The sequence below is a fragment of the Pleurodeles waltl genome, chromosome 7 (assembly GCF_031143425.1).
Source record: "Pleurodeles waltl isolate 20211129_DDA chromosome 7, aPleWal1.hap1.20221129, whole genome shotgun sequence".
Taxonomy (NCBI): Eukaryota; Metazoa; Chordata; class Amphibia; order Caudata; family Salamandridae; genus Pleurodeles; species Pleurodeles waltl.
Window position 1 is genome coordinate 1343553094 of NC_090446.1, and position 19187 is coordinate 1343572280.

At 45.7% G+C, this 19187-nt stretch overlaps 1 protein-coding gene across 11 annotated transcripts in view; it reads right to left on the reverse strand.

Annotated features, from left to right (window-relative positions):
- CNOT3 (CCR4-NOT transcription complex subunit 3) overlaps positions 1–19187 on the reverse strand; it is a 715873-nt gene that overhangs the window by 162871 nt on the left and 533815 nt on the right. For all 11 annotated transcript variants that reach the window (XM_069200730.1, XM_069200729.1, XM_069200731.1 and 8 more), the window contains one exon: positions 7256–7355. In XM_069200730.1, coding sequence (XP_069056831.1) covers positions 7256–7355 — 100 coding nt within the window. The remainder of the gene's footprint in view (positions 1–7255; positions 7356–19187) is intronic.

Consider the following 19187-nt stretch of genomic DNA (forward strand, 5'->3'; position numbering starts at 1 on the left):
CATCTTAAGGATTTTGGGGAGAACCTGGATTGTGTGTGTGTGTTGGGGGGGGGGGGGGGGGGGGGGGGAGGGGTTAGTGAAGAGGAAGGAAAAGTAGGAGCTTTAGAGCCACAGGCACATCAAGGTGGAATTCAGCACTGAAAGGGTTTTCCAAACCAAAGATGGCCTGGAGGGTGCTTTTAATGCTGGATCAGAAGTCTGTGTCAGTGCAGAGAGGTAGGCCTTGAAGATGTGCTTTGGCGCCAGGAGCTGGTTGGATACAGGGCAGTGCTCGGCCTCCGTTTGGTGCTATGGAGGAATGTTGTAAGAATGCTGTACTCCCTGCAGATGCCAGATGTGCCGAATGCAGGTTTACGGCCTCTTTCTCAGAGCAGGAGCTTACCTCAGGAAAGAAAGTCTGAGGCTCAGCCGTAGAACTCCCAAGCTAAGGGTCGCATTTGCGGTCACAGTCACCGAAAACATCGTAGTGTCATCCCCTTGCTACTGTGCCATCGATTGTAAAGCAAGGCGTTGAGCCCAAAGGTAATGTAGAGTCTTCTTTGATTAGAAAAACAACGATGGAGCCAATGGTTAACGATTAGGTGCGTAGGTAGCTTCAGAGGGAGCTGCTCCTGGAGGAAAGGGAGTTGTTACAAGGGCAACAAGAGCCCAGTTTGGAAGCTCAGTTGGAGGAAATGAGGATGCGACAGAGTATCGGAGAAAAGTGGGACAGGCTGGATACATATATGCGCACCCAGTATCGGCAGTGCCTATACTGAGAAGAGGATAGGTCAGGTAGGCTCTTAACTTGGTTGTTGCTTAGGAAGTCTGGTATCCCTCTGGTGCTCCATCTGCGAGATGAGGCGGGTGGGGAAATCAACCACAGAGGTGTTCCCTGCTAAGTTTTATCACAGATATTCAGCAGTGCTGACCCAAAAGTTGCTTGAAGTGTTCTTGGAGGCCAGGGAGTTATGTGAGCTCCCACTTAGTAAGAGGGAACGGCTTATTTGTATGATGCCCAAGTTGGGCGGTAATAGCTCTGATCCGGCGGCACACTGCCCACTCACGATGATCAACACTGATGTTAAGATATTATGCAAGTTGTCAGCCAATCGGTTGCGTCCAGCAATAAGTGGATTGGTTCAACCTGATCAGTGAGTCTTCCTCACCAGCCGTTGTACAAGCATGAATCTGCAGAGATTGACACGTCCTACACAAAGTGGAGGGTACACGGGAGGAAATGGCATTGGCTCCCATTGAGAAGGTTTTTACTACTCTGGACTGGGGTACCTCCTAGAAGTCATGCGGGCCCATAGGGTTTGGTCCTCGTTGCGGGCCTGGATACAACTGCTTTATACTAACCAGGTCATTAGGGTCTGGCAGGGCAGTATTGTTTGCTCTGTGGGATATCAAGTGTGGCACCATACAGGTTTGCCCATTGTCACCCCTTCTGTATTCCTTGGTGACTAAGCCAATGGCGATTGAAGTCCGACGAGTAATGCAGAATTGGGGGGATTGAACTTGGGCAAAGTAGGCATGTGGAGTTGTTGCTGATCTTACTTCAGCTGTTGGGAGGACTTTGGTGGTCTGTCCAGTCTCCAACTTAATCAGTGAAGTAATTGTTATTCCATTTAGCAGCATTGAAGGGGATCCCTGAGAAGCAGCTCCCACAGCTGGGTTTGAGATGTAAGTTAGACAATTACCGTAGCTGGGGGTGAGTGTGGCGCTCACTAAGGAGAAGAAATTGCACTATAATGTTGGGAGGGTGCTGTACTCCCTTCAAAGTTTGGTGCGGTTCTGGAATACTTTGCCGCTGTTCCTCATGAGTAGGAACATCGTCACCCAAGACGGTGATGTTGCCTTGATGTTTATATACCATCCACCACTCGTATTGCCCTGTATGGGCCAGAGGTTTCCAACAGTCAAATGTGCTCTTACCTAACTGCTATGGGCTGGGTAGAGCAGCAAAGTAGCTTGGACTACACTGATGAGGGGATACCCAAACTTGGAATTTTATTATGAATGCCACTGGATGGATAAGGGTGCAACTGGAAAAAATCCTTAGTTGTGGATCGCTGAAAGTTGATAGGCTTCTGGAGATGCTGATGGTGGGCACAAGTGTGCAGACTGGGGCTCCATATTTAATGCGTCGGACTGCTGCTATTTGGTGGACGGTGGTTACAGTGGTGATTAAGAGGGCCACTTTTCACAACAAACTGCCATTTTGAGTGCTGGCTCAGTTTTGCCAGGTGGAGGGGACCATGTCCCTTTAGGCGTGGCGCAATAGGGCGTGTGAAATGGCTCAGGATTTGTACCCCAATGATCCTTTCCTTCCATTCCATTCAAGGATGCGCAATCTACCTTTGGCCTGGGTGTTGGGCAATTTTTACAGTATACAGGGTTGACATAGCTAAGCAAACATGGTTATCCTTCCATGCCGCACCAACGGACTAGACTGTGTTGAGTGTCATTGCGGGCTGTGGGTTACTGACCTCATCTTATCTCCCTCATGTATAAAGCTCTGCAGGCGTACGGTCTTAGAGGACAGTGGGACAGTCCTGGGAAGTGGATGTGGACACTCCCATGTCAGAAGTAGAGTGGGCCAGGGTCTGCAAACTACTAAAGTCTGTGTTGAGCAATGCCCAGTTTTGGTCAATCCACTTCAGTTTTTTTAGATCGTACTTCTGTAACTCCAGTACGCACGCATAGATATGACTTGGGGCGCCTGCCTCCCTGTGGGTATGAGACGGCAGATTTTATGCACTTGGCATGAAGTTGCGTGGCTGTGAGAGCCTTCTGGTCTGTCGTAGTGTGTAGACTGCGGAGGACCATGGCTCTGACACGTGAACTGGTGCCACAGGACTGTTTGTTGAGGAATATTGCTAGGCCTAAGATGGGTTACTGATTCTCATAGTTGGCTCTAGTGTTGGCCCGGAGGTGGGTTGCCACTACATGGATAGTTAGGGCTCCATCAGAGGAGCAGTCAGTTTGAGATGTCACTGGCTGAGAAGCTGCATCTCCGCTGTGTGCGAACAGAAGACACGTTACTGGATGATATAGAGGTATGGGGAACACTCCGTGACAGACTTCTGGGGGGATACGGACAGCATTTCTGGAACCGAATCCTTTGAGTAATACACATTTGTTGGAAGGGGGGAGTCCGATGCATAAGGCCTGAAGTGTGATGGTGTTCTGATGCACTATGTATATTGTTATCATGATAACATCACTATGTGCTGCATTATGTTGGTTATAGCAGGCTGATGGGCTTATACCTGTATTGTTTCTTATATTCATGCGACATGTTATTGACCATGCTACTCTGTTGGTTGTTCTTGATGAACTGATAAAGGTAAAAAAAAAATAATAATAAAAAATAATAATGGTGCCAATGCCCATGCACAATAACAGCAATAGGTGGAGATGCTATTCCTCGTGACTTCAAGACTTCTTTGAACAAAAACAAGTTGCACACGTACGGGGCATAGCAAGAACTAAATTTTCCTCTCAATGGTTGAAAATTGAAGGGCAGTGCGGAGAAAAAGTAATAGATTTTGTTCTGCAACTAGTGTTCTTCATGGGTATATGATGCTACTGGTTCCTTACCCACTTGGCTGGCGCGATTGTACAATCTCTGTCTCAAACAACTTCTCCAGTGAGTTTAGAAACGTTGTACACCCACTGAAGTGGCACTTACCCTTTTTACTTCTATCTAATGCAAATGACATTCATCACAAGGACGAAATGGGTAAGATTTAATGAATTATTGTGTATCATTTATTTACTGAATGAAATAGAAATATGCTGAAATAGATTATAATGGCATTTAACAGCTTCTGTTTCACATTTAAATGAGGACAGTAAGTTTTATAGTTTATACTACCAAAATGATGAAAGAAAAAGCAGGCCATTAATTCAAGCAACCATGATTCATTTTCTATGTAGGTTTCCTTGGGCATGTTATTATTGCACTCCAGAAATGAGAAGTTGTTCCTGTGATGGATGTATTTAAATTTGCTAATGTGGTAATACCAATATCTATTACTTGAAAGCCTGGTGGAAGGAAACAGGCTTTTGCAGGTTTACTCCTCACTTTTTGCTCCCATAGACACTGGTTTAATAGATCGGAAATTGCCCGAGCCCGCCTAAACAGGACTCTGCATGTGCTCGGACACCTAATATGGGGTATGTATAACTGATTTGTCCCCAATTGGCACAGTCTAGCTTACTTATAAGTCTGTAGTACATGATACCCGTGTACCCAGGGCCTGTAAGTTAGAAAGTCTCCCAGGGACTGCAGCACTTGTTCCATCCTGATAGGGACAAGGTAAAACCTGGCTTCCAGTATGCGTAAGCAGGCTGGAAGGGCTGTTTCTAACTTCTAAATCGACTTTGCCATTTAAAGTAACCGCAAAGCCCAAACCTCCCTTTTTAATGTATGTCACACCTGTGGCAGACCTAATGAGCCCTAAGACAGGGTTGCTGTATGTTACAAAGTGGAACGTATTTTTGCAGGTTCCAGCAGTAAAAGCCCTAAGTTATTGCTTTTACTGTGGAAAGGCTAGTAGCCTCATTGGCAAGTACAAAGTTATAGGCTGGCACCTCAGCCCTGCTAACTTCTGAATAGGACTACTAAGTTCGGTATTGTCTGGTATTAAGAGAATCAATACATTAAAACCGATTTAACAGTCAAGTCGAATTTAATGTCACTAGTGGTCAAATGGCAACTTTAGAAGTTGCCACTTTAATTACCCAAGGTTTCCAGTGCCTGTTTACTGATGTACAAAGGGCTTGCCCTGCAGACTGCTTTCTGCCCTCCTGGGGAGATGGGCTAACAACTCTGAGAAAAGGACACAATGGGCCCTGCAAGGGAGAGAGGTGTTACCTCCCTCCTGCAGGAAGCCACACATCTTCGCCCAAAAGGCAAGCTTCAAAGAAGCAGCTGCCTTTTGAAGGGAAAATGGGTAACACTTGGGAGAGAGGTACTATTGTTTAGGTGGGCAGGCACTAAGGACAGGAGATGAGAAGTCAGTTGTCAGACAGGTTTTTCAGGGGTGTGTAGACCCGTAGTAGCCACACCTCTTGGGGTGTGCTAGGGAGCTCTGGTGTAGAGAGAGGGGTCTCACTATGTTGGGAGTGGGCAGAAAAGTGCATCCTTAAATAGCAAGATGCAATCCTTCCCAAGAAGTGGTATTCAGGAAGGAGGGAACCTGGTAGCCCACTGGCTGCCAACCGCATCCTAACCTCAGGGCATTTTCTAAAGATAGAGCATCCCTGACAGCCAGACCTCAGATCTCGACCAACTCGGAAGAAGGACCGAAGAAGAACTGAACTGCTGTACTGAGGGACCAGCAAAGAGAGGCTGCAAAAATTAGAATTTCACCTGCTGTACCTGGTGGCTGATGAAGAGAGGGACTGTCTGCCGTGTCCTGCTCAAGGAGAAGCTGTCACAAGGGCCCAGTCAAGCCCCAAGAAGCTCAAAAGACCAGCTGACCGGTCTTCTGCTCGCAGCATAGGAACACAACAGCTGAAGAAGCCTGCTGGGGCAAGTTGGTAGCCCAAAGTCATCAACCCGCTACCACCGCTGGCATGCGCTAACAAAGACCAACACCAAACCCACAGAGTTGCACCCAAGTTCATTGAACCTGGGAGTGCTGTTTGACAGTTGCTGGGACACTCAGAAGGGAAGTTATCAATCCAGAAAGGATTGGCCTGTGACAACAGGCAACTGGACTTCAGCCAGACTGTAGAGGACTTTGTGGGACATCAACCCTGCAAACAGGACCCCTCACCATGTTTGTGGACCGAGGAATCCCTGAAGGAAGACACCCCCTCCCCCACCGACCACATCCCATCCTTAGCAGCCTTGGAGCATCTTTGGCATTCTTCATCCTTTTCATCAAGACCACTCCATAGGAATCCAATGCAACCCAGATAAGGTGCCTAGAACTGCTGAAAGATTGCTTCTTCTGTGAGGTTAACTGTTCTTGAGGACCTTACTGGCCCCTGCTGGAGTGGGTCACCCAAAGTACTTTTTACCAACCACATAGAAACTTTTTCAGAGAAAACATAAGTGTCAAAGTGACCAGTTTGTTGACTTAGCCAAGGTTTGTTCACAGTTGAGTGAAACTGTTATATTATTGCTGTAAAATAAATGTATCCGGAATGCTCTGGTGGATCTTTTTCACTGTGGTGTCCGTTTTTAAAAAATGTGTAAGATTTGAGTACTGTGTTCATTTCTTCAATTGCTTTGGTAGTGTGTAAATGCTTTACACTTATTCCCCTATGTAAGCCTTGCGGCTCAGTGATATAGCTACTGAGGGCTGAGCTTAGGTTTTACAGACAAAACCTACTGGATCTAAAGGGAGTGTTAAGTGTGCTACACAATGAGGTCGCACAACCGCATCATATAATACCCCCGTGTCCTCACACAGGGTACTTCAACACTGTTTATTACCATATTTTAAGAGGGGTCTTTGGGTTTTCCTAACGACCTTCTTTTAACCTGGCTGTTTGGTCTGAATGTGCATTATGATCAAACCCCAAACATTTTGGAAGAATTGAGAAGCCAAACCTAAATGGGACTAGCAAAATTAACACTGCACTCCATCTTTACAGTCTGTACAGAGGGCGGTTAGAAATGGGGGGAGAGCCTGCTTTCTCTCACTTCAGCTTTCTAAAGCTTAAAAAGCAAGGTGGCCATCTCCGGAATGCATATGTAATAGCATGCTCTCTGAGCACTTTGAGTAAAGTGTTTTAAAAAGCTCTCTTTTCTGCAAGACACTTTCTATTTTATTATCATTACTCCCCCTTCAAAGGATCAAGCTGCTCAAAATATACTACGAGATGACAAATAAATTATGCTAGAGACAGCCAACACCGATGCTAAATAGACGGTGCTAAATGAAGACAGTGCCTGATCAAATTTCTACTTTAAATAATGGCAGATTTGAAGAAGTTAAGACTGACTCAAATAAAGGCCACTAAAGGAAAGGAACCTATGATGAAATTAAACTACCAATATCACAATAAAGTACAAATTATATGCAACCTCTGCACAACATATAAAATGTGAAAACCTTGACAGAATACGGAGTTACTTTCAATGTTGGTAATAGGACAACTCCTCAAAAGGTAAGGCAAGTGGCCAGAAATAATGTTATCTTCAAATGTCCTCTCTAGATGCAGACTAGTGGATGGGCTGCAACATGATCAAACATTGAAGAAAGCAAGTGACATGTCACCCCACTTGTTACCCTATCAATATGAAACTTACCCCGGTCATTGAGGTGTGCAGATGTCACTGGCTCTTCCAGATTGGAACTAATTGCTGCTCGCTCTGCCATAGACTTCAGTGAGCTGAGGGGCTCAGGAGCCTGAACATCAAGAGTGAAAGGGTTGATCAACAGACAGCAAAAATATAACGTGTCAAGCAGTTAACATGGTAAAAGAAAATTAATTTCCCATGCCATGGAATTTTTACATATGATTTTTTTATGACCAAATTACGATTTATCTTATTAGTACTAAGGCAAGTTTTCACTAGTTCCTGCATGAGATCTGTAATTTACCACCAGTGATCCAAAAAACATTGTTCATCAGCCTTGCGCACATTGCAGTTTTTAAAATGATTAAGGGTCTCCAACCAACAATGGAAGATTGAATTGGACTTCGGCACCTTTTTAGTAGGATTTATGAAGCAAAGGAATACAGAAAAAGTTGGTTTACTTCTTACCTGTCCGATGAATTCCTAGGGGGTGAAACAGGAAGGGAACAAATAGGGCCAAAGGGCTGCACATTAATCAGCTTGCTTTTTAAAAGAGGTGCTGACAGTTCTGGAGGACTAGCCCAGCATGTGCATTAATCTAAGATACAAACAGCTACCTTACATTGTTATCTCTTAGGGACAAAGACAAGACTGATTACCTTAACATTAGGTATTGGATGACTTGCATCCAACGAACAAGCTACATACCTGTGGTAACACGCTTTATGGTGATTGTCAGTCCAAATTGGCACAAGCTAACTTACTTCTAAGTCCCTAGTGTATGTTACCAGGGCTGTCCAGACCCCGAAAGGTAGAGTGTCCTCACGGAACACAGCATTTATGGTGCAGCCCTGAGTGGGAAAAGGTAAAACATGGCTTCCAGTCTGCCACAGCAGACTAGAAGGGCAGTTCAAAAGTGCTAACTCGATTTTGCCATTTTAATCAAAGGCCAAACTCCCTTTTTAACATTCGGATAGTAAAAACCCACAACTGTTCTTTTTACTGGGAGAGAAACTGGTAGCCCCACTGACGAGTACAGAGTTACACACTGAATACCTCATCTCTGCTAACTTCTGAATTTGACTACCAAAGTTGATACTTCAAGGTTTCAAACAACGTGTTATATTAAACCCAACTTGATGCCCACGTCAAAATTTATGTAACTTGTTGCCACATGCAACTATTAGAAAGTTGCCGCTCTGTTGCCCAGTTTTCCAGTGGCCATTTGCAGAGGCTGGCCACGAGACATCCTTTTGCCCGCATGAGGAGATGTGCCAATGACTCCCAGGTCTGGTAACAATGGAAGTCTGCTACTGGAGATGTTACCTCCTCCCAGCAGGAAGCCACATGGGGTGTTGGCCCAAAAGGTGAGCTTCAAAGGAGAAGCTGCCTTCGAAGGGTAAATGGTGAACATTTTGTATTGGAGACAGGTTGGCAGTGGGGACAGAGATTGGGGGGGGGGGGGGGGGGGGGGTGGAGGGGTTTAGGGTTGGTGGAAGTGATCACTGACAATGGAACTGGACTGAAGACTGCTTTTCCCCTTGACTGGATACCTAGCGGAGTTGGTCACCCAGAGTAACTCAAATTAACAGCATTTCAATTAGAAGGTTTTTCAAGAAAAACTCTTTGAAAGTCTCATTTGGAGGATTTGCCAATGCTTGTTCAAGGTTAAGTGAAAATGTATTATTGCTTGTAAAATCTTTATCTGGGGAACCCGCCGGTGGGTCTTTTTTATTTTAGTGTCTATAAATTCATAAAAATATACTCAACTTTCATAAATTGGAGTTGGATTTCTAGCCAGTCCTCAGTGCCAGTGCCCGGACCATAAAATGTGTACGTTGGATTGGATCATACCCACTGGGCAGAAGCTAACTTACTTGTAAGCCCCTAGTATATGGTACTCAAGCCACATAAGGGTGCTTTATATTATAAAATGAAACATACTTTTACATCTTCCAAAAAAAAACAAAAAACTCTTGTTCTTACTGTGGAAAAGGCTAGTAGCCCCATTGGCGAGTGCAAGCAGACACTTCAGATTTGTTAACTTCTGACTAGACTACTAATTTTGATAATGTAAGGTATCAAACAACACGTTACATTAAGCCTGACTTGATGCTCATGTCGAAATTAATGTAACTTGTTGCAGTGTGCAACTTACACAAAGTTGCCACTTTGTTGCCAAAAATCTCCTGTCCCGGAGACAGCTTTTGCCCTCCTTGGGAGACAAGAAAATGACTCCCAAGGAAGGACACATTAGAAGCCTGCATGGTGGAGAGGTGTTACCTCTCCCTGGTAGAAAGCCACACAGGTGCTGGCCCGAAGAGCTAGCTTCAAAGCAGAAGCCGCCTTTGAAGGGCAAATGGGCAACAAACAGGTAGGGGCTGCTCTATTGTTTAGACAGACATGCCTGCTGTTGGGTCAAAGGGGGGAAACTAGATGTCAAACAGGTTATCCAGGTGTGAGTTGCCTTCTTAGTAGCCACACCCCTGCGTTTGGCTAGGGAGCACTACATGTCAAGAGAGCGGTTCTGCCATCTTAAGGGTTGACTAAATAGAGACTGAGATAGCTAGATGACACACTTAACACAAAGTTGTCATCAGTCAGGAGGGAACCTGGTAGCCTGTTGCCTGGTGATCGCGAACTTCCCTGAGGGTATTTTTCTTGGCATAAAAAAAAAAAAAAAGGACACGAACTGCGTCTGCTGTAAATGGTGGCTAGCCTAGGAGAAGTGCCTGTGCCATGTTTATCCTGCTCATGGAGAAGTCAATTGTTGAGGTCAGGTGAAGGAAGAGACTTCAAGGGTCAGCTGGCTGCCCACCTGTTCACAGCACAAGGCCACAAGAGGCGAAGAAGCCTGATGGGGTGAGCTGGTAGCCCAGATCTTCAAATCGGTGCTCCTCACACCTGTGCAGCACGAGGGAACAGGACCCAATGTTCAAAATTTGCCACCAAGTCTGCTGGACCCGTGAGAGTTGCCAGAGTGCAGTTGGGTCACACAGAAGGCAAATTACTGGCAAAGGAACAGCTGAAACTGCAGCACCAGGCAAATGGTGGCCCAATGGTAAATCTTTAATGTTTCTGCGCAGTTGCAAGCAGGTTCCCAGCTGAACTCTGAGCAGTCTCAGTCCAGAGTAACTAGTACTTCCATGATATCATCCTCATTTAATGTGTGAAAGGAGCAACAATACCCACATATCAAGACTAACAGTAAAGTTCACTGTACATAATATGGATGCCCCCCAGGCATCATTGTCCTTTCATAAAACACTGCACACATCACTCCTGTTTATAATGAGTTGGTCTGAAAAGCATCCCTACAGGGGTCACATCCCCTCTTACAAAAGGATCAAAGGCCATATCATGGGTATCTTTTTCCGCTTGCGCACGTACAAAAGGAATCCATTCAGTTTTGGTGAAGCTGTGCTGCTTTTAATGTATACATTAACTATGGAAAAACTAAGAGCTCATGTATAGTACAACTCAGAAACATGAGCAGACAACTATGCTCTTGTGTTTCCCAATATATGCTGCAGACTGCACAATTTGGGGGGGGTGGGATGGGTGCACTGACCAGTTTTGAGACTGTGCGCTTATTTAGTACACTGTCAGGTTCACCAAGTTCCAATTTAATGCCTACTCCTCTGGGTCAAAACAAAACTTACAACTTATGGTGCTGAAACAAGGCTTGACACTTGGCAACATCAACCACACAAAGCCACGGTGACCACATTTAATGGAAACATATCGAGATGCGATTGTCCTTTCCCTCAATATGTAAAATGCACTAGAAAACTGCACAAAACACAAAGATAAAGTGTACTGGGCAGGTGTCACACCTTTCTCACAAGAAGAGTTCCCATTCTGCTTTCAGATAAACAAATGCCCACCGAGATGTTTGGTAAAATTCAATAACTAGAGATCTTTGTGCTGGTTTTCAGAAAAACACAAAATCCAATAGACATTGGACTATGAAGTAAAATAAACGTCTTTCACTGTTAACTGCACATGCATTCTGCAGGTGGTTTATTTACTATCTCAGCTGGTTCATAATGCAACAGTACTATCTGCGGTCATCAGTGACCCCACAGTTAACAGTGTGGATGCGAATTCCTGAGGTTTGTCCGCAATTACTATGTAAAGCAAGAATGGGCCCAGACTAGACAGTAACATGACTTATTTGCACAGTTCTTTCTTGGTGTTGCGAGACAAAGAAAAGGACACTGTTACACCGTCTTGCGATAACCGAGCACCACGCAATATATATATTTCACGTCTAAAAGCAGAAAACCATAACAGCAGATCTTTGTGATTTGTCTGAAGAACAGAGCAGCAAGAAGTTGTGTTAAACACAGAACATTAACCTTTTATCTGATATGTCACTTCTAAATGAGGTGAAACATATCCCAGCCTAGCAGATCTTTGGCAGGAGAAGGGACTTGGCTGCTGAAAGTAGGGATCCGAGTATTGGGGGGCTCCACTGTTCTGTTGCAAGGGATCTTTTGTGACCTGGACAAGCTCATGTGAACAAACTTACTTTGGTTGGAAAGGAAGGAGGATCACCCGTCAAGGATATTGCCAGTGAATCCCATTTAAGACTCCAAGATGCGTGTATGAGGTCAGGAATGATGAATGTGTCGAAAGCAGCTGAGAGGTGAAGCAATAAGAGAAGGAAAGGGTCATTTTAATCTGTTGTCAAGGGAGCATAGACTACGATGCGTAAGGTAGCATTTCCATGATGCAGTGTGACCTGAAGCCAGACTGGTATTCGTGCAGAAGATGGGTAGCATTGAGGTGGACTTGAATTTGAATATAGATGGCTTTTTCAGTGATCTGGCAGATGAATGGTAGTGAGTGATGGGTTGGTAGATGGCACACTCACATTTACAACAAACACCAAAGGAGTACCTCCTAAAGGTGGAGGCACTGAGGAGATGACTTAGACGTCCTTGCAAGCCCTGGCTTTCAAGGCAGTAATGCCTTATAACCATGTGCACTGATGCCCATGGTGCAGTCTCCGTGATCCAATGAAGTATCAACAACCTAAGCCCTGGTGGAGTGGGTTCCTAGACCTCAACAGGCTCATTTTCTGCACCACCTTCCCTTTCTCCGCCCCAGGGAACCCCACAAAAACCTGATCGTCCAGCTCATGGTCTTTGGTGCAGCTGAAATATAAAAACCCAAGGCTCTTTTGGGATTCAGTCGATTGAGTCTCTCCTCTGTTGTGGGCAGAAAGAATGTTGTGAGGGTAATGGACTGCCAAACATGAAAATGTGTGATTATTTTAGGCAAAGAAAAAAGGTGCCTGGTCCTCAACATCAGTTTGTCTAGGGAAAAAGGTGGTGTAGGGCAGCTGCATCGAGAAAGCAAATTCACTCACATGATGAGCTGAAGTGACCACAAGGAAGAAAATGTTTTGGGAGAGTCACAAGATGCAACAAGCAGCTCTGCACTAGCTCAAAAGGAGTAGACTTAAAGAAAATCAGGACCAAATTAAGATCCCATCGAGATATCACAATGGTTTGGGAGGGAACATGCATGTCAAACCTTTAATGAACATCACAACAGGTGCTTTTATTAAAGAAGATTAGTCTGACAAACCCCAAAAATGCTAAAGGGACCAACAAATAACCTTTAGTGGTGTCTCCTTCAAGGCATTAGACTACAGATTAAACTAGCAACAAAACATCCAATTGTTTGGCTTGTATGTGGTCTGTGTTGAGAGCGTCATTTCAGCAACAAATTTGTCCCAGCACTCTGCATAAACACATTTTGCAGATTTCTCAATGGTGGTGAAAAGATCCAAAACAAATTAAGGGGAGTGAAGAGGTGCTGTAGAGCATGTGCTAACCCTCCTCTGGCACATAACTTTACACAAATTATAGAGCCCAATTCGACTGGATCAATCTAAAAACCATACCACTGAACTAAGGATAAAAGAATCCTTTTGCTTTAAAGGTGCTTGTGGAGGGTAAAAGGTCCAGCCAGTTTTCTCCCACTGGCAGAAGATTTCCAGCACTGCGTCAGGATGCAACCACCATCCATCATTGTCTGAGGTCCTCCGCCCGTGTTTAAAGATCCCGCCGGGTGGTTCACGATTAGGCAAATCACATGATGCTCCAACCAACTTTAGAGCAATGCCTCTTGGCATAGGACCTAGGGCCCCACACTGCTGCATGTTGCAATACCACATGGTGGTTGTGTTGTCTCTGAGAACTTGCCTTCCCCCGAAGGATGGCAGGAAGGCCTTTAACCGAGGCAGATTGCCCGCAGCTCCAGAGTACACTGATTTTCATCTCTCCACTGCGCAACAGAGACCCACTTGCCACCACCGTCTGCTCTGGGTAGGGAAGTGAGAGGGGTCTGATGAGGGTAAGGCTGCAGTCAGACTCAAAAGCCAACGCATAGTTGGCATATGCTACCAGGCAAAGTGGTCCAGCATGATACCGGAAGCCAGCAGGCCAAGACGTATGTTATGGTCACTCTCACAGAGATCCAAGACCAAGGCTGAAATATCAGGATCAAATCCAGAATGCCCTGGACTCACTGGAAGGGAGAACATAACAGGAACTGCACTGTATCGAGAAACACTGATTTAAAAACAACCTCTGTGAAGGAGTCAATTGAGATTTCAGCTCATTGACAATAAAGCCAAAAGATGTCAAAAAGTTAGTCATCTGGAGGTGGTCTAAGCCTGCCTTTAACAGCCAGCCATCGAGGTAGGGGAAGACTGGTACTCCCAACCTTTGAAGACTGGCAGCAGCAACTGCCATCACTTTTGTGAACACTCCAGCGATAAAGGTAAGGCCGAAGGTAACCTTGAACCGCAGATAACATCTGTGAGACTGCTGGACAGGCACATAAAAGTACACTTTCTGTAGGTCCAAAGCAAGCATCCAGTATGTCAGAAGAACTTCGACATGGGTGAGAATTTTAAATCTGTTCTTTTGTAGGAAGAGCTTCAGAGGGCAAAGATCCAAAAGTCTAGCTCCCACAGGATAGCTACGTCGCTAAGGGGAAACTAAGGCGGCTTAGTGGCTGATGCCACAAGGATGGAGGTCTGAGTAGAACAGTGCCATTGGAAACCTGCATGATGACTTATCTCTGACCATGGCGACAAAACAATTGGGGTGACTATAGTAGTTGTGGTGTGTCCTCTTGGTGTCTATATGCCAGTCCTTCGGAGTAGCCTAGAAAGGGCTAGGGTTGCTGATCAAACCTCCGGATAGAAGTGGAAAGGCCCAAGGAACAAGCAGTGCCTCTACTTTCTTTGAAGAGTTCACAGGCAGAAGAAGCATTTTTGCCAAATGCAGAACCTATTAAAAGACATATCCATTAGAGATGCCGGCACATCCCCAAAAAAAGACAAAAAGATCACATCCACGTGTGTTGGTGGAGTACACACACGTGTTCCAACTGCACGCCCCAAGAAATCAGCAGTAGCCAGGCAAGTCCTGATGACATTTTGCTGTATCCTGACAGTCCAGAATAGCTGAAGTCAAAGAGGCACGAAACTCCTAAAGCTGTACAGGCAAGATCTTGCCAGCCATGTCCCAGATGGCGTGCGTAATGGCCTAGTAGGCAGACCGCACTGACTGACCACAAAATCAAGCTGGCTGAAGAAAACACCTACAATCTGAATGCCTCAATACTTTTAGACTCCCTGTTTGTAGGGGATGTGAGGAACACATTAGGATTGACTTTGCTGGGAGACGTTTTGACCACCAAACTCTAAGGAGTGCTGCATAAGTAAGTCTGAGACTCCTGGCCACCTGTCTGTTCACAGTGAGCAACAACAAGACTCGTCCATATGCCCTTAAAGGAGATAGTCAGGGCTCATAAATGGAAATAAGGGCTCTGATAAGGCTGGCTCAAGGTAAAAAAAAAAAAAACCTTAACTAAGGACATTTGTCTTGACTTCTACATGCAGGACCTCAGCTGCCCGGCGGAAGACGACTGCAAATGATGCAATCTCTGTTGGAGGTACAAGGGCTGAACGTGTGTGTTTGTTTTTGGGAGGGGGGCAAGGTGTCCAGCCCACTGGCCTCCTACAAGTCCATGTAGATGATATCACAGTTTGGGGATAAACCATCCCATCATTATTAGGTTGAGCATAAACAGAGATGATGAAGCCTGTGGGGAAGTGCTTGTGGAAGTGTATTGCCTGAATCAGAGCACAAAGGCACAGGAGTACTGGAGAGGAGTAAAGGTGCAACCTCGCAGTTGGTCAAAGCTGATTCAGCTTGAGGTTGGACACCTGAGACAGAGGGGCCAGGAAAGGCACCTGTGTAGTAGAGCAAGTGCAGATTTTGGAGCCAGAATGTAAGTCAGCACCGGAGTCAGTGCATACTGCTAGGAGGTATTCACAGGCTCAGACTGCACAGAGGACAGGACCGCCGGCAGGCCCCTGCAGATCCTTGTGACCTGAAGGCACACCAGGAGGAGCCTGAAGAGTGCCAGATAAGTGCAACAACGTGTCTCCTAAAGGCCTTAACCTTTATCCAGCGTCACCAACGACCTGTGGAACTCCGGAGCCAACTGTGGGATTGACTTCTCAATTAGGAGCAAGACAGAGTGGCACCCTGATGACTGAAGATGACCTGCAGAATGAGTGGTCTTGAGAGTGGAAAAGTCTGCACCCTCAACTTGTATGCAAGATCTATGACTTCTTCTGGGGTTCAGCAACATACACCTTCATGGTCCCAGATCACCTTCAGGTGTATGAGAGCACATCATTCACAAGTCCAGATATTCCCCAAGTTCAAACACAAGAGGCAGACCCCATGCAGGTTCGTCACCATCTGTTTCCAACAGTGACAACAATTTGAACTCTGTGGCCTTCAGTTGGGACATTGTTCCCTTGCACACTTGAAAAGAATTTGTAAAGAATCTAAAGGTGCAGAATAAAATATACTTATGTAGACACGCCGGTATTGTGCTCCATCAGTTCTGGAGCAGAACAAAGTTAACACGGAGTCATATGGGCCCCCACCCGGCAGCATGTGGAAGCACTGCTGTGAAGGCTTCCAGACTGGGGATATTCTAAAGATGAGGGTGAAATTACTTACCTGGAATTCCAGTTTCCCCACTTATGGCATCTTTCATATATTTACACGCTTGAATCATTATTAATCAATCAATGGGCTGCGAATGGCCAGTAACATTAAATAGGAGTAAATAACCTTAAAATGGGCATAGGACTCGATGTCTGTGTAGCAGCACATATGCCTCATTTAAAAAATCTACAATTCAGCCAATGAGATGCTCATCTCTCCTACTCCCCGTTAAGGCCCTATAGCTCATATTTCATAACACAGTGTGTGTAGAGTGCACAATAAATGAGCCTTTGACAGAGGAGGAGGGAAAGATGCATGCGAGGATATGAAAACTACCAGCACTGGATAGTTAAGAGTTACAGTAAAGAAATTTCTTCTACAGCATTGGATCTTTCATATATTCATATGGTTGAATCAGAAGAGTAACGCATGCGTAAATAAATGGTAACAAACTGGGACGCATGCTTACGTTCACTGAAACATTTAGTGGAGGACCGTGTGCCCAGAATCAGCGGATGCATTTAAAACCAGGCAGTAATGCTTGTATTGTTGTGTATTTATAAATTACCGCAAGATGAATGTGCTTAGCCCTGCCTATAGCTGGTTAAATGAAAAGCCAGGTCTTCAGTTCCTTGCAGAATTCAAGAAGTGAGGAGGAGGTGGGGGTGGGGTTTCTGATGTGGAGTTGGGGTGGGGGGTGGGGGGGGTGTTCCATGCTTTAGGAGTGATGTATGAGAACACATCCTTCTGACCTGGTTCTGTGTATGCGTGGATGTAGGCGAGTAAGCTGTGGAGAGGAGTCTGAATGATTGGTGAGACCAGAGTTGTGTACTGCATTGAATGCGTGTGGCAAGAGTTTAAATTGAGCTCATTTGTCATCTTGAGCCAGTGCAGTTCACAAAGGACAGGTATGTTGAGAGTTCTGTACGACTCTAGTCTTCTAGTGAGTTGCTGAGTGATCCCAGAACAGAGGGTGGTTCCCATAGACAAGTGCAGTCATGTCCAGTTTGCGGTTGGTGATTATTTCAAGGTTCCTGGTGTGTGGGGTGCAAGTCCCAGGTCGGCTAGCCACCAGATGGAAGTCCCATGGTGAGGTATTCTTGCCGAAGATTACTACTCCTGTCTTGTCAGTCTTGAGCTTGAAACAGGTGGCTTTCATCCAGTTAGCAACTTTGCTCATGCAGGTGGTGAACTTGTGCCTTGTGTTGGGGATCTTGTCCAAGAGGGAGAGTATGAGTTACGTGTTGTCTACCTAGGAGAGGATGTTGACGTCACAAGCACGAATGATGTTGGCAAGAGGGATCCTGGATGCGTTGAAGAAGGTGGGGCTGAACAATGACCCTTGAGGCACTCCGCAGATAAGTTTGCAGGTTTCCAAGGAGTAACTTGCCAGGCTGGAAGCTTATGTCTTGTCCATTAAGAAGGAGCAGATTCGTCTGAGAGCAGATCCTTGAGTGTTAATCTAGTGCAGGGGCCTGATGAAAATGGGATGTGAAACTTTGTTAAATGTTGCAGAGAGGTCCAGGAGAATCAGGAGTGTTCTCTCCCATTTGTCAAGGATCATGCAGATTTTGTCTGATGGAGAGGAGTATTGTTTCTGTACTGTGGTTGAGCCTGAATCAGGACTTCGTGGCACTGAGAAGGTGGTGGTTGCTGAGGTGGTCGGTGAGGTTTAGGTTGATTAGTTTCTTCAAGACCTTTGCTGCATATGGTATGAGGGAGATGGGTCTGTAGTGGGAAAGCATGGGCATGATAGTGGTATGTTTCCAGGTGCCCAGGAATGTGGAGATTTTCAAGAAGTGGGTGTTAGTGCTTCGCTGATCAGCAGAAATCCCTTGGTCAAAGTGTGTGTGGGGACAAGGGTCAGTTGGAGCGCCAAGTGGATGGTCTACATGTTAGCAGCAATTTCAGGGTTCATATATCAGCTGTCATATGAAGCTGAGTCGTGAAAGGAACAGGGTCTAATTGAGGGTCGAAGTTGCTGTTTAGGAAGGTACTTTTGATACAAAATAGTTCTGAGAGCTTATTCCAAAGGTCTAGTGACAGCATGATGGTGCTGGAGGTGGGGTGAAATCCTTGATGGCGAGAATTTCATCGATGCGGTTAGTGCTGGTGTTGATGCAATCTGCAAGAGCTGTGCGCTTGGTGTTATGTAACTCCTGGTGGTAGCGCCTTAGGGCTGATTTGAAGATATCAATAACTGCAGTGTGGACTTGTTCTGTATGTGCACTGCAGTTGCTGTGGCGTTTCGTCAGCACGAGTTCCTCTGTGTTCCAGCTGGCTTACGGACAGGCTTGAGTTGTGCTTGAGGGGTGCAAAGGTGCCAGCGCACATAGTGATCCAGCTGCTAAGGTTTTTTGATGGATTTCTGATGGATTTCAGAAAGCCGTAGGTGTGCTCTCTCTTCTGAGACGCTTTTGCAGCTGTGGCGGGCTGTTTCGATGGTGGTATGCCTGTAATGGTGCATATGGGTATGCTGAAACTGGAGAGCGCGTGGTCTGTCCAAGACATTGTTGCTAACTTGCCTACTGCGATGCTGCGGAGTGAGGAGAAAATCAGGTCCAATAGGAGTCAGGCGGTGTGGGTGAGTGGGCTTGGTAATGTGCTGGGTGAGGCCAAGGTTTCCAGGGTTTTCTAGAAGGGCCACAGTGACTTGAAGTGAGGTAGTATAAACTGGCTCAAGACAGTGCTGAGCTACAAGGGCACTGGAGAGCGTTGTACAGATTGGGATGCTTTAAAATGTCCTTTCATAAACTGTTGATGTAGGTACTGCTGCTAAGGAGACTCGTACTGACAAGTATTCCAGACCAGTCTTGGCTAGGTCCATTAAGTATGAATATATGTGATGGGACTGCAAAGACAGGGGAAGGAATACTTTGCACAAGACA